Raw genomic sequence first — 14,511 nt, forward strand, 5'->3', positions numbered from 1 at the left:
TGAGGCTTGTAGAATCGGCAAAAAATCACCGTCAGCTGCAAGACCGGTTAAAGTTTCCTTTTCCAGTTCTTCGATTGTGCAACAAATACTGAAGAAGTCGAGTAAACTGTGTGGAACAGAGAGATTTAAGAGGGTGTTCCTAGCTCCAGATCGTACAGCAGAAGAGAGAGCTCAGCGTAAAGAACTTGTCCTAGAGCTAAAAAGAAGAGCTGGTATTGAGAAGGACAAAAAACTCTTCATTCGTGAAGGGAAGATTTGTAGCCTTGAGAGGCAAAAATGAGTTTCTAAATATTTTTCGTGTTGTGAGCAAATCAAAAAGTTTAGCTCTATGAGTATTTGTCTTCTGTGTGCTTAGTTTTTGTCGAAGGATCTAACCATTTTATTTCACTTATACAAAACTGTATAGTTTTCAAGGGATTAATCTGGTTTTAGGCGAATCTTGTTCAGAGATCGCTGTTTCATTACTCTTAGTCAGCTGGTGCAGCCTTTATACATACTTTTATATGTATATTTACAATTTTAAATTGCTGTTCAATATCTATTTTTAGTAAACATTAACTGGGGTAGTAAAACCCAGTTCCCAATCAATCAAGTTGGGGAATAACGCGGAATAATGAACGTATAATCAGTGAAAATGAAATTGATAAGGAAACGTTAGTGTGCTGCTGAACTGAAGTAGCTAAAGAAACTAATGAAAAAGTAAAATCGGAGACAGTCGCTCAAGAAAAGTGGTATAAAAAAAGTATACCAAGTGTTACTATTTTTGGAACCGAATTGATTGGTTAAGTTCGAATGAAACTAGGTCTGTGACTTTTATTGCCTTTTTACTGGTTCTCTTACATTGCATAAATTATTTATTCGTATGTACACTTATTTTACCATCGAACATGTTTTGAGTTTGGCAATGTTTTTGAAAACTCATTCAATTGTGCACGCTTTGACTGAAAAATAAGCCCAAACGTATGTTCACTGACTTTTTCGCCTCTCCAGAATAAAGTAATAGAAATAAAAGCAAAAAAAGTTTACAGTATGTTAACTGCACCACTTTACATGTGAACCACGCATACCAATGAAGCTGTGAGCCCACTGAGATAAATACATGTGAGAATTACTCTTTTTAACCTTATTTACATAAATTTGTTTGTCATTACTTACTTTGAATACTTAAATTATTGCTATCACGACACTTCTTTTGAGACATGGAATTTGTATGGTCTCCACCATAGTTGGTTCGTGCGTTACTTTTCCAGGAAAAGTGCGTTTAGTTCGTGATATAATAGCAAATATGAAACAGCTAAATATATTCAACAACTTCCCTCCACAGTCTGTAGTGTACAAATGTTACTGGCTGGACCAGAATAAACACCAGAAATACTGAAAAAGAGCGGCATTTGTCGTAGTGAGTTGTATTGATGCCAACTTACTTTATCTTTCTTCTCTTTTTAACGTGAGTATTATTACTTACCTTATCTTTCTTCTCTTTTTAACGTGAGTATTATTACTTACCTTATCTTTCTTCTCTTTTTAACGTGAGTATTATTACTTACCTTATCTTTCTTCTCTTTTTAACGTGAGTATTATTACTTACCTTATCTTTCTTCTCTTTTTAACGTGAGTATTATTACTTACCTTATCTTTCTTCTCTTTTTAACGTGAGTATTATTACTTACCTTATCTTTCTTCTCTTTTTAACGTGAGTATTATTACTTACCTTATCTTTCTTCTCTTTTTAACGTAAGTATTATTACTTACCTTATCTTTCTTCTCTTTTTAACGTGAGTATTATTACTTACCTTATCTTTCTTCTCTTTTTAACGTGAGTATTATTACTTACCTTATCTTTCTTCTCTTTTTAACGTGAGTATTATTACTTACCTTATCTTTCTTCTCTTTTTAACGTGAGTATTATTACTTACCTTATCTTTCTTCTCTTTTTAACGTGAGTATTATTACTTACCTTATCTTTCTTCTCTTTTTAACGTGAGTATTATTACTTACCTTATCTTTCTTCTCTTTTTAACGTGAGTATTATTACTTACCTTATCTTTCTTCTCTTTTTAATGTGAGTATTATTACTTACCTTATCTTTCTTCTCTTTTTAATGTGAGTATTATTACTTACCTTATCTTTCTTCTCTTTTTAATGTGAGTATTATTACTTACCTTATCTTTCTTCTCTTTTTAACGTGAGTATTATTATCCTTGTTTAATATTAAAATTAATATTACTCACTCAAACATGGGTATGTACATACAAAGAGTGACCAGGTATTTATTCAAAGTGTGTTACTTTCCAATACATATTAAACTTTTCTACTGTTTGATATTTTCTCACGTATAGTAACATTACCAAATAAGGTAATGTTAAATGAAACCATAGTACCTTATATGGTAATGTAACCATAGTAACACAACCATATAAGGTAGTTTTACCATAAATACACATCCAAATAAGGTAATGTAACAATAGTATCACTTCCAAATAAGGTATAAGAAAGAAAAATATATATATATAAACGAAATTTTCTCAGGTTATGCAGCAATGCAGAGGGTTTTTGTCCGGAGAATACCTATATAACTAGTGATGGATGCGCTTGCAAAGCACAGGGATATTACTTTGACGGAGTGTCTTGTATCGACATTAACGAGTGCGTGTTCCAGCCTTGCACTAACGGTAAGTGTCTTGTATCGACATTAACGAGTGCGTGTTCCAGCCTTGCACTAACGGTAAGTGTCTTGTATCTACATTAACGAGTGCGTGTTCCAGCCTTGCACTAACGGTAAGTGTCTTGTATCGACATTAACGAGTGCGTGTTCCAGCCTTGCACTAACGGTAAGTGTCTTGTATCGACATTAACGAGTGCGTGTTCCAGCCTTGCACTAACGGTAAGTGTCTTGTATCTACATTAACGAGTGCGTGTTCCAGCCTTGCACTAATGGAAAAACGTAACTGATAATTATCTTCAATAAAGGTTTAAAAAACTTCATATGTATTATCAGGTCAATATTTGCCGGACATTATTGCTTTTTATAGGACCGAGTATTAAATGCAGAAAAGGTATTTCAAACATGAATTAGCATACACTAACACACACTAACATACACTAACATACACTAACATACACTAACATACACTAACATACACTAACATACACTAACATACTCTAACATACACTAACATACACTAACATACACCAACATACACTAACATACACTAACATACACCAACATACACTAACATACACTAACATACACTAACATACTCTAACATACACTAACATACACTACCGATACACTAACATACACTAACATACACTAACATACACTACCAATACACTAACATACACTAACATACTCTAACATACACTAACATACACTAACATACACTAACATACACTAACATACACTAACATACACTAACATACACCAACATACACTAACATACACTAACATACACTAACATACACTAACATACTCTAACATACACTAACATACACTACCAATACACTAACATACACTAACATACACTAACATACACTAACATACACTAACATACACTAACATACACTAACATACACTAACATACACTAACATACACTAACATACACTAACATACACTAACATACACTAACATACACTAACATACACTAACATACACCAACATACACTAACATACACTAACATACACTACCAATACACTAACATACACTAACATACACTAACATACACTAACATACTCTAACATACACTAACATACACTAACATACACTAACATACACTAACATACACTAACATACACTAACATACACTAACATACACTAACATACACTAACATACACTAACATACTCTAACATACACTAACATACACTACCAATACACTAACATACACTAACATACACTAACATACACTAACATACACTAACATACACTAAAATACACTAACATACACTAACATACACTAACATACACTAACATACACTAACATACACTAACATACACTAACATACACTAACATACACTAACATACACTAACATACACTAACATACGTATGTACAAAATTCAGCCTTACGATTTGATCACACAGGGCACTGTATAAATCTACTGGGAAGTTATTTCTGCCTGTGTAGGGCCGGTTACCAATGGGACGGAACAACGTGCAGAGACATAAATGAGTGCTCGGAAAATCCACAGCTTTGCAATACAGGTAATTGTACCATAGTAACATTATTATTATTAAGAAACTGTTTACACCATTAAAATATTCAAAACCCCTAAAAGAAATCAAGTCATCCTAAAATGGTGATCAGTACAGATCAAGACAGCTAGAGTTAAAATTTGTTTCTCCAAGCAACTCTATCATCGGCTAATATCTTAAGCTTATTAAGATCATTCAAAGAGTTAAGTTTTAAACCTCTACTGGTCAAATCATTCACAATAATCTTGAACAAATTCTTACGATGCGCACCGACGCGCCCTTTACAGTTTGTTGTGACAGCAAACTTTAACGCTAATGCAGCGGGGGAGTCATCAGCACTACGCAAGATATGACCTAGGAGCTTCCACCTTGCTTTAGGGACACGATCTGATAGCTTTACTGAGTTACATCTTAGGTATAAGTTTGCATTGGATATTGTTCCATGAGGCCAATCAATGTTCAGTAATGATCTAAGGTGTTTTCTATGGCAAATGTCTAGTTTTTCTAGTGACTTTGCAGTAGGACACCAACTACTGCAATTGTACATGATGATTGATACAATTTGAGCTTCGTATACTGCTATCTTTCTGGTAACGGAGATATTCTGCTGAGACCAGATCTTGGTGAACTTATAGAAGGCATTGTTCCCAGCAATGCATCGAGCAGCTATATCACTTTCACTACACAACAATAACCCAAGAATTAGTATTAGTATTACCATATAATTAGAATTAGTATTAGTATTACCATATAAGGTAATTTTACCATAGTAACACTACAATATAAGGTAATGTTACCATAGTAACACTACAATATAAGGTAATGTTACCATAGTAACACTACAATATAAGGTAATGTTACCATAGTAACACTACAATATAAGGTAATGTTACCATAGTAACACTACAATTGCACAAAGGTTATACTGGTCGTTGTAATGACACTCTAATTGCACAAAGGTTATACTGGTCGTTGTAATGACACTCTAATTGCACAAAGGTTATACTGGTCGTTGTAATGACACTCTAAGGTGGGAATTAACAAATCCCTCCTCAGTTACCATAGTAACAAATCCCTCCTCAGGGACGTGTCGAAACAGGGCGGGATCTTATTACTGTGACTGTGATGAGGACGCTGTCAACTGTATGGGCACCTGTATAACAGAGACTGAGTGCAATGTGTTCAAAGGAATCACAACGGAAGTAAAGAAATCCAGACACAAGAGAAATTTAGAAAACGACTACGAAACAATGTTAGTGAATGGTGGGTCGTATGAATCAACAGATTTCAATTTTATTGGTCAACGAAATGAGCTCAATTCACTTGATTATGATTCTAGAAACCAAAAAGATGCTAAAATAGAAGTGGATTATATTTTTCCGCTAATAAAAGACAGAACTGATCGTAAAGACGAATTTGATGCACAGATTTTAAACAAATTCGGCCCTGAGAACACAATTGGACCACCCCTCAATCCCTCCTCAGTTACCATAGTAACACCGATAAACAATATTGAAAATGATGTCACCGATAATACAATAAAACTGATAGACGATATTATCTCAAAACAAATTTATAATTTTCAGAATTATCTAAGTCCACAAGAAATAGCTGGTGTAGAATTCGGCACAACCGAAGGAAAAATTAGGTCGGATAGCAGTAAATTCTACGATGATGATTCTGCCATGGAATTCAAAGATGGAGAAACTGGTCAATTCTTTAGTGGTAATTCTGCTGAAGGATTTGAGATCAGTCTTGCTGGTGATGAATATGGTACAGCTGGCGGAATTGGCTTCGTAGATATGATGTCCGATGATAATCAATTGTTCAATGGTGCTTCTGCCAAAGGATTCAAGATTAATGATGCTGGTGATGAATATGGTACACCTGGTGTAGTTGGCTTCGGAGATATGATTTCCAATGATAGTCAATTGTTTAATGATAATTCAGATGAAGGATTGGAGATCAGTGTTTCTGGTAATGAATATGGTACAGCTAGAGGAGTTGGCTTTGGAGAAATGATGTCCGGTGGGAGTCAATTGTTCTTTGAGGATGGTGCTGGTGCTGAATACAGTACAGCTGGTGGAGTTGGCTTCGGAGATATGATGTCCGATGATGGTCAGTTCGTCAGTGGTGCTTCTGCTAAAACATTCACCGAGGATGGTGCTGGTGCTGAAAACAGTACAGCTGGTGGAGTTGGCTTCGCAGATAAGATGTCTGATGATGGTCAGTTCGTCAGTGGTGCTTCTGCAGAAATATTCACTGAGGATGGTGATAATGCTGAATACGGTACAGCTGGTGGAGTTGGCTTCGCAGATATGATGTCTGATGATGGTCAATTCTTTAGTGGTGCTTCAGCTGAAACATTCACTGAGGATGAAGCTGGTGATAAATATGATACAGCTGGTGGAGTTGGCTTCGGAAATATGATGTCCGATAATGGTCAGTTCTTCAGTGGTGCTTCAGCTGAAACATTCACTGAGGATGGTGCTAGTGCTGAATACAGTACAGCTGATGGAGTTGGCTTCGGAGATATGATGTCCGATGATGGTCAGTTCGTCAGTGGTGCTTCTGCTAAAACATTCACCGAGGATGGTGCTGGTGCTGAAAACAGTACAGCTGGTGGAGTTGGCTTCGCAGATAAGATGTCTGATGATGGTCAGTTCGTCAGTGGTGCTTCTGCAGAAATATTCACTGAGGATGGTGATAATGCTGAATACGGTACAGCTGGTGGAGTTGGCTTCGCAGATATGATGTCTGATGATGGTCAATTCTTTAGTGGTGCTTCAGCTGAAACATTCACTGAGGATGAAGCTGGTGATAAATATGATACAGCTGGTGGAGTTGGCTTCGGAGATATGATGTCCGATAATGGTCAGTTCTTCAGTGGTGCTTCAGCTGAAACATTCACTGAGGATGGTGCTAGTGCTGAATACAGTACAGCTGATGGAGTTGGCTTCGGAGATATGATGTCCGATGATGGTCAGTTCGTCAGTGGTGCTTCTGCAGAAATATTCACTGAGGATGGTGCTAGTGCTGAATACAGTACAGCTGGTGGAGTTGGCTTCGGAGATATGATGTCTGATAATGGTCAGTTCGTCAGTGGTGCTTCTGCAGAAATATTCACTGAGGATGGTGCTAGTGCTGAATACAGTACAGCTGATGGAGTTGGCTTCGGAAATATGATGTCTGATGATGGTCAGTTCGTCAGTGGTGCTTCTGCAGAAATATTCACTGAGGATGGTGCTAGTGCTGAATACAGTACAGCTGGTGGAGTTGGCTTCGGAGATATGATGTCCGATAATGGTCAGTTCGTCAGTGGTGCTTCTGCAGAAATATTCACTGAGGATGGTGCTATTGCTGAATACAGTACAGCTGGTGGAGTTGGCTTCGGAGATATGATGTCTGATGATGGTCAGTTCGTCAGTGGTGCTTCTGCAGAAATATTCACTGAGGATGGTGCTAATGCTGAATACGGTACAGCTGGTGGAGTTGGCTTCGGAGATATGATGTCCGATAATGGTCAGTTCTTCAGTGGTGCTTCAGCTGAAACATTCACTGAGGATGGTGCTAGTGCTGAATACAGTACAGCTGATGGAGTTGGCTTCGGAGATATGATGTCCGATGATGGTCAGTTCGTCAGTGGTGCTTCTGCAGAAATATTCACTGAGGATGGTGCTAGTGCTGAATACAGTACAGCTGGTGGAGTTGGCTTCGGAGATATGATGTCTGATAATGGTCAGTTCGTCAGTGGTGCTTCTGCAGAAATATTCACTGAGGATGGTGCTAGTGCTGAATACAGTACAGCTGATGGAGTTGGCTTCGGAAATACGATGTCTGATGATGGTCAGTTCGTCAGTGGTGCTTCTGCAGAAATATTCACTGAGGATGGTGCTAGTGCTGAATACAGTACAGCTGGTGGAGTTGGCTTCGGAGATATGATGTCCGATAATGGTCAGTTCGTCAGTGGTGCTTCTGCAGAAATATTCACTGAGGATGGTGCTATTGCTGAATACAGTACAGCTGGTGGAGTTGGCTTCGGAGATATGATGTCTGATGATGGTCAGTTCGTCAGTGGTGCTTCTGCAGAAATATTCACTGAGGATGGTGCTAGTGCTGAATACGGTACAGCTGGTGGAGTTGGCTTCGGAGATATGATGTCCGATAATGGTCAGTTCTTCAGTGGTGCTTCAGCTGAAACATTCACTGAGGATGGTGCTAGTGCTGAATACAGTACAGCTGATGGAGTTGGCTTCGGAGATATGATGTCCGATGATGGTCAGTTCGTCAGTGGTGCTTCTGCAGAAATATTCACTGAGGATGGTGCTAGTGCTGAATACAGTACAGCTGGTGGAGTTGGTTTCGGAGATATGATGTCCGATAATGGTCAGTTCGTCAGTGGTGCTTCTGCAGAAATATTCACTGAGGATGGTGCTAGTGCTGAATACAGTACAGCTGATGGAGTTGGCTTCGGAAATATGATGTCTGATGATAGTCAGTTCGTCAGTGGTGCTTCTGCAGAAATATTCACTGAGGATGGTGCTAGTGCTGAATACAGTACAGCTGGTGGAGTTGGCTTCGGAGATATGATGTCTGATAATGGTCAGTTCGTCAGTGGTGCTTCTGCAGAAATATTCACTGAGGATGGTGCTAGTGCTGAATACAGTACAGCTGGTGGAGTTGGCTTCGGAGATATGATGTCTGATAATGGTCAGTTCGTCAGTGGTGCTTCTGCAGAAATATTCACTGAGGATGGTGCTAGTGCTGAATACAGTACAGCTGATGGAGTTGGCTTCGGAAATATGATGTCTGATGATGGTCAGTTCGTCAGTGGTGCTTCTGCAGAAATATTCACTGAGGATGGTGCTAGTGCTGAATACAGTACAGCTGGTGGAGTTGGCTTCGGAGATATGATGTCCGATAATGGTCAGTTCGTCAGTGGTGCTTCTGCAGAAATATTCACTGAGGATGGTGCTATTGCTGAATACAGTACAGCTGGTGGAGTTGGCTTCGGAGATATGATGTCTGATGATGGTCAGTTCGTCAGTGGTGCTTCTGCAGAAATATTCACTGAGGATGGTGCTAGTGCTGAATACGGTACAGCTGGTGGAGTTGGCTTCGGAGATATGATGTCCGATAATGGTCAGTTCTTCAGTGGTGCTTCTGCAGAAATATTCACTGAGGATGGTGCTAGTGCTGAATACAGTACAGCTGGTGGAGTTGGTTTCGGAGATATGATGTCCGATAATGGTCAGTTCGTCAGTGGTGCTTCTGCAGAAATATTCACTGAGGATGGTGCTAGTGCTGAATACAGTACAGCTGATGGAGTTGGCTTGGGAAATATGATGTCTGATGATGGTCAGTTCGTCAGTGGTGCTTCTGCAAAAATATTCACTGAGGATGGTGCTAGTGCTGAATACAGTACAGCTGGTGGAGTTGGCTTCGGAGATATGATGTCCGATAATGGTCAGTTCGTCAGTGGTGCTTCTGCAGAAATATTCACTGAGGATGGTGCTATTGCTGAATACAGTACAGCTGGTGGAGTTGGCTTCGGAGATATGATGTCTGATGATGGTCAGTTCGTCAGTGGTGCTTCTGCAGAAATATTCACTGAGGATGGTGCTAGTGCTGAATACGGTACAGCTGATGGAGTTGGCTTCGCAGATATGATGTCAGATGATGGTCAATTCTTTAGTTTTGCTTCAGCTGAAACATTCACTGAGGATGAAGCTGGTGATAAATATGGTACAGCTGGTGGAGTTGGCTTCGGAGATATGATGTCCGGTGAGAGTCAATTGTTCTTTGAGGATGGTGCTAATGCTGAATACTGTACAGCTGGTGGAGTTGGCTTCGCAGATATGATGTCTGATGATGGTAAATTCTTTAGTGGTGCTTCAGCTGAAACAATCATTGAGGATGGTGCTAGTGCTGAATACGGTACAGCTGGTGCAGTTGGCTTCGCAGATATGATGTCTGATGATGGTCAATTCTTTAGTGGTGCTTCAGCTGAAACATTCACTGAGGATGAAGCTGGTGATAAATATGGTACAGCTGGTGGAGTTGGCTTCGGAGATATGATGTCCGATAATGGTCAGTTCTTCAGTGGTGCTTCAGCTGAAACATTCACTGAGGATGGAGATAGTGCTGAATACAGTACAGCTGGTGGAGTTGGCTTCGGAGATATGATGTCCGATAATGGTCAGTTCGTCAGTGGTGCTTCTGCAGAAATATTCACTGAGGATGGTGCTATTGCTGAATACAGTACAGCTGGTGGAGTTGGCTTCGGAGATATGATGTCTGATGATGGTCAGTTCGTCAGTGGTGCTTCTGCCGAAACATTCACTGAGGATGGTGCTAGTGCTGAATACGGTACAGCTGGTGGAGTTGGCTTCGGAGATATGATATCCGATGATGGTCAATTCTTAAGTGGTGCTTCTGCTGAAACATTCCCTGAGGATGAAGCTGGTGATAAATATGACACAGCTGGTGGAGTTGGCTTAGAAGATATGAGGTCCGATGATGATCAATTCTTCAGTGGTGCTTCTGCCGAAGGATTCAAGATCATTGCTGCTGGTGATGAATATGATACAGCTGGTGGAGTTGGCTTCGGAGATATGATGTCTGATCATGGTCAATTCTATAGTGGTGCTTTTGCTGAAACATTCACTGAGGATGGAGCTGGTGATGAATACAATTCAGCTGGTGGAGTTGGCTTCGGAGATATGATGTCTGATGATGGTCAATTCTTTAGTGGTGCTTCAGCTGAAACATTCACTGAGGATGAAGATGGTGATGGATACGCTACAGCCGGTGGAGTTGGCTTAGAAGATATGAAGTCCGATGATGATCAATTCTTCAGTGGTGCTTCTGCCGAAGGATTCAAGATCAGTGCTGCTGGTGATGAATATGGTACAGCTGCTGGAGTTGGCTTCGGAGATATGATGTCCGATCATGGTCAATTCGTCAGTGGTAATTCAGCCGAAGGATTCAAGATCAGAGCTGCTGGTGATGAATATGATACAGCTGGTGGAGTTGGCTTCGGAGATATGATGTCTGATGATAGTCAATTCTTTAGTGGTGCTTCTGCTGAAACATTCACTGAGGATGGAGCTGGCGATGGATATATTACGGATGGTGGAGTCGACTTCGGAGATATGATGTCCGATGATGGTCAATTCTTCATTGGTAATTCAGCTATAGAATTCAATATCAGTGCTGCTGGTGATGAATATGGTACAGCTGTTGGAGTTGGCTTCGGAGATATGATGTCTGATGATGGTCAATTCTTCAAAGGTGCTTCTGCTGAAAAATTCACTGAGGATGGAGCTGGTGATGGATACGCTACAGCTGGTGGAGTTGGCTTCGTAGATATGATGTCCGATGATGGTCAATTCTTCAAAGGTGCTTCTGCAGAAACATTCACTGACGATGGAGCTGGTGATGGATACGCTACAGCTGGTGAAGTTGGCTTCGTAGATATGACGTCCGATGATGGTCAATTCTTCAAAGGTGGTTCTGCAGAAACATTCACTGACGATGGAGCTGGTGAAGGATACGCTACAGCTGGTGGAGTTAGCTTCGGAGATATGATGTCCGATGATGATCAATTCTTCAGTGGTGCTTCTGCCGAAGGATTTGAGATTAGTGTTGCTGCTAATGAATATGGTACAGCTGGTGGAGTTGGCTTCGGAGATATGATGTCTGATGATGGTCAATTGTTCAAAGGTGCTTTTGCTGAAGCAGTCACTGAGGATGGAGCTGGTGATGGATACGCTACAGCTGGTGGAGTTGGCTTCGTAGATATGATGTCCGATGATGGTCAATTCTTCAAAGGTGCTTCTGCAGAAACATTCACTGACGATGGAGCTGGTGATGGATACGCTACAGCTGGTGAAGTTGGCTTCGGATATATGATGTCCGATGATGGTCAATTCTTCAAAGGTGCTTCTGCCGAAGGATTCAAGATCAGTGCTGCTGGTGATGAATATGGTACAGCTGGTGGAGTTGGCTTCGGAGATATGATGTCCGATGATGGTCAATTCTTCAGTGGTAATTCAGCCGATGGATTCAAGATCATAGCTGCTGGTGATGAATATGATACAGCTGGTGGAGTTGGCTTCGTAGATATGATGTCCGATGATGGTCAATTCTTCAAAGGTGCTTCTGCAGAAACATTCACTGACGATGGAGCTGGTGATGGATACGCTACAGCTGGTGAAGTTGGCTTCGTAGATATGATGTCCGATGATGATCAATTCTTCAGTGGTGCTTCTGCCGAAGGATTCGAGATTATTGTTGCTGCTTATGAATATGGTACAGTTGGTGGAGTTGGCTTCGGAGATATGATGTCTGATGATGGTCAATTGTTCAAAGGTGCTTCTGCTGAAGCAGTCACTGAAGATGGAGGTGGTGATGGAAACGCTACAGCTGGTGAAGTTGGCTTCAGAGATATGATGTCCGATGATGGTCAATTGTTCAAAGGTGCTTCTGCAGAATCATTCACTGAGGATGGAGCTGGTGATGCATACACTACATCTGGTGGAGTTAGCTTCGGAGATATGATGTCCGATGATGATCAATTTTTCAGTGGTGCTTCTGCCGAAGGATTCGAGATTAGTGTTGCTGCTGATGAATATGGTACAGCTGGTGTAGTTGGCTTCGGAGATATGATGTCTGATGATGGTCAATTGTTCAAAGGTGCTTCTGCTGAAGCAGTCACTGAGGATGGAGCTGGTGATGGATACGCTACAGCTGGTGGAGTTGACTTCGGAGAAATGAAGTCCGATGATAATCAATTCTTTAGTGTTGCTTCTGCTAAAACATTCACTAAGGATGGAGCTGGTGATGGATACGCTACGGCTAGTGGAGTCGACTTCGGAGATATGATGTCCGATGATGATCAATTCGTCAGTGGTAATTCAGCCGAAGGATTCAAGATCAGTGCTCCTGGTAATGAATATGGTACAGCTGGTGGAGTTGACTTCGGAGATATGATGTACGATGATGGTCAATTCTTCAAAGGTGCTTCTGCTGAAACATTCACTGAGGATGGAACTGGTGATGGATATGCTACAGCTGGTGGAGTTGGCTTCGAAGATATGATGTCCGATGATGGTCAATTGTTCAGTGGTAATTCAGCCGAAGGATTCAAGATCAGTGCTGCTGGTGATGAATATGGTACAGCTGGTGGAGTTGGCTTCGGAGATATGATAACTGATGATGGTCAATTCGTCAGTGGTAATTCAGCCGAAGGATTCAAGATCAGTGCTGCTGGTGATGAATATGATACAGCTGGAGGAGTTGGCTTCGTAGATATGTTGTCCGATCATGGTCAATTCTATAGTGGTGCTTCTGCTGAAATATTCACTAAGGATGGAGCTGGTGATGGATACGCTTCAGCCGGTGGAGTCGGCTTCGAAGATATGATGTCCGATGATGGTCAATTGTTCGAAGGTGCTTCTGCAGAATCATTCACTGAGGATGGAGCTGGTGATGGATACGCTACAGCTGGTGGAGTTGGCTTCGTAGATATGATGTCCGATGATGGTCAATTCTTCAAAGGTGCTTCTGCAGAAACATTCACTGACGATGGAGCTGGTGATGGATACGCTACAGCTGGTGAAGTCGGCTTCGGAGATATGATGTCTGATGATGGTCAATTGTTCAAAGGTGCTTCTGCAGAATCATTCACTGAGGATGGAGCTGGTGATGGATACGCTACAGCTGGTGGAGTTCGCTTCGTAGATATGATGTCCGATGATGGTCAATTCTTCAAAGGTGCTTCTGCTGAAACATTCGCTGAGGATGGAGCTGGTGATGGATACGCTACAGCTGGTGCAGTTGGCCTCGAAGATATGATGTCCGATGATGATCAATTCTTCAGTGGTGCTTCTGCCGAAGGATTCAAGATCAGTGCTGCTGGTGATGAATATGGTACAGCTGGTGGAGTTGGCTTCGGAGATATGATAACTGATGATAGTCAATTCGTCAGTGGTAATTCAGCCGAAGGATTCAAGATCAGTGCTGCTGGTGATGAATATGATACAGCTGGTGGAGTTGGCTTCGTAGATATGATGTCCGATCATGGTCAATTCTCAAAGTGTGCTTCTGCTGAAATATTCACTAAGGATGGAGCTGGTGATGGATACGCTACAGCCGGTGCAGTCGGCTTCGAAGATATGATGTCCGATGATGGTCAATTCTTCGAGGTGCTTCTGCCAAAGGATTCAAGATCAGTGCTGCTGGTGATGGATATGCTACAGCTGGTGGAGTTGGCTTCGGAGATATGATGTCCAATGATGGTCAATTCTTTAAAG

At 40.9% G+C, this 14,511-nt stretch overlaps 1 protein-coding gene across 1 annotated transcript; it reads left to right on the forward strand.

Moving 5' to 3' along the window:
* The first annotated feature begins 2,237 nt into the window (after window positions 1-2,237).
* LOC134825404 (fibroin heavy chain-like) lies at window positions 2,238-14,484 on the forward strand. The gene is made up of 5 exons (XM_063837580.1): window positions 2,238-2,266; window positions 2,530-2,672; window positions 4,064-4,204; window positions 5,279-5,447; window positions 5,793-14,484. The coding sequence occupies exons 1-5, from the start codon at window positions 2,238-2,240 to the stop codon at window positions 14,482-14,484; spliced, it is 9,174 nt and encodes a 3,057-aa protein (XP_063693650.1).
* The last annotated feature ends 27 nt before the right edge of the window (window positions 14,485-14,511 follow it).

Source organism: Bolinopsis microptera, chromosome 13 (assembly GCF_026151205.1).
Source record: "Bolinopsis microptera isolate Bmic1 chromosome 13, MBARI_Bmic_1.0, whole genome shotgun sequence".
NCBI lineage: Eukaryota > Metazoa > Ctenophora > Tentaculata > Lobata > Bolinopsidae > Bolinopsis > Bolinopsis microptera.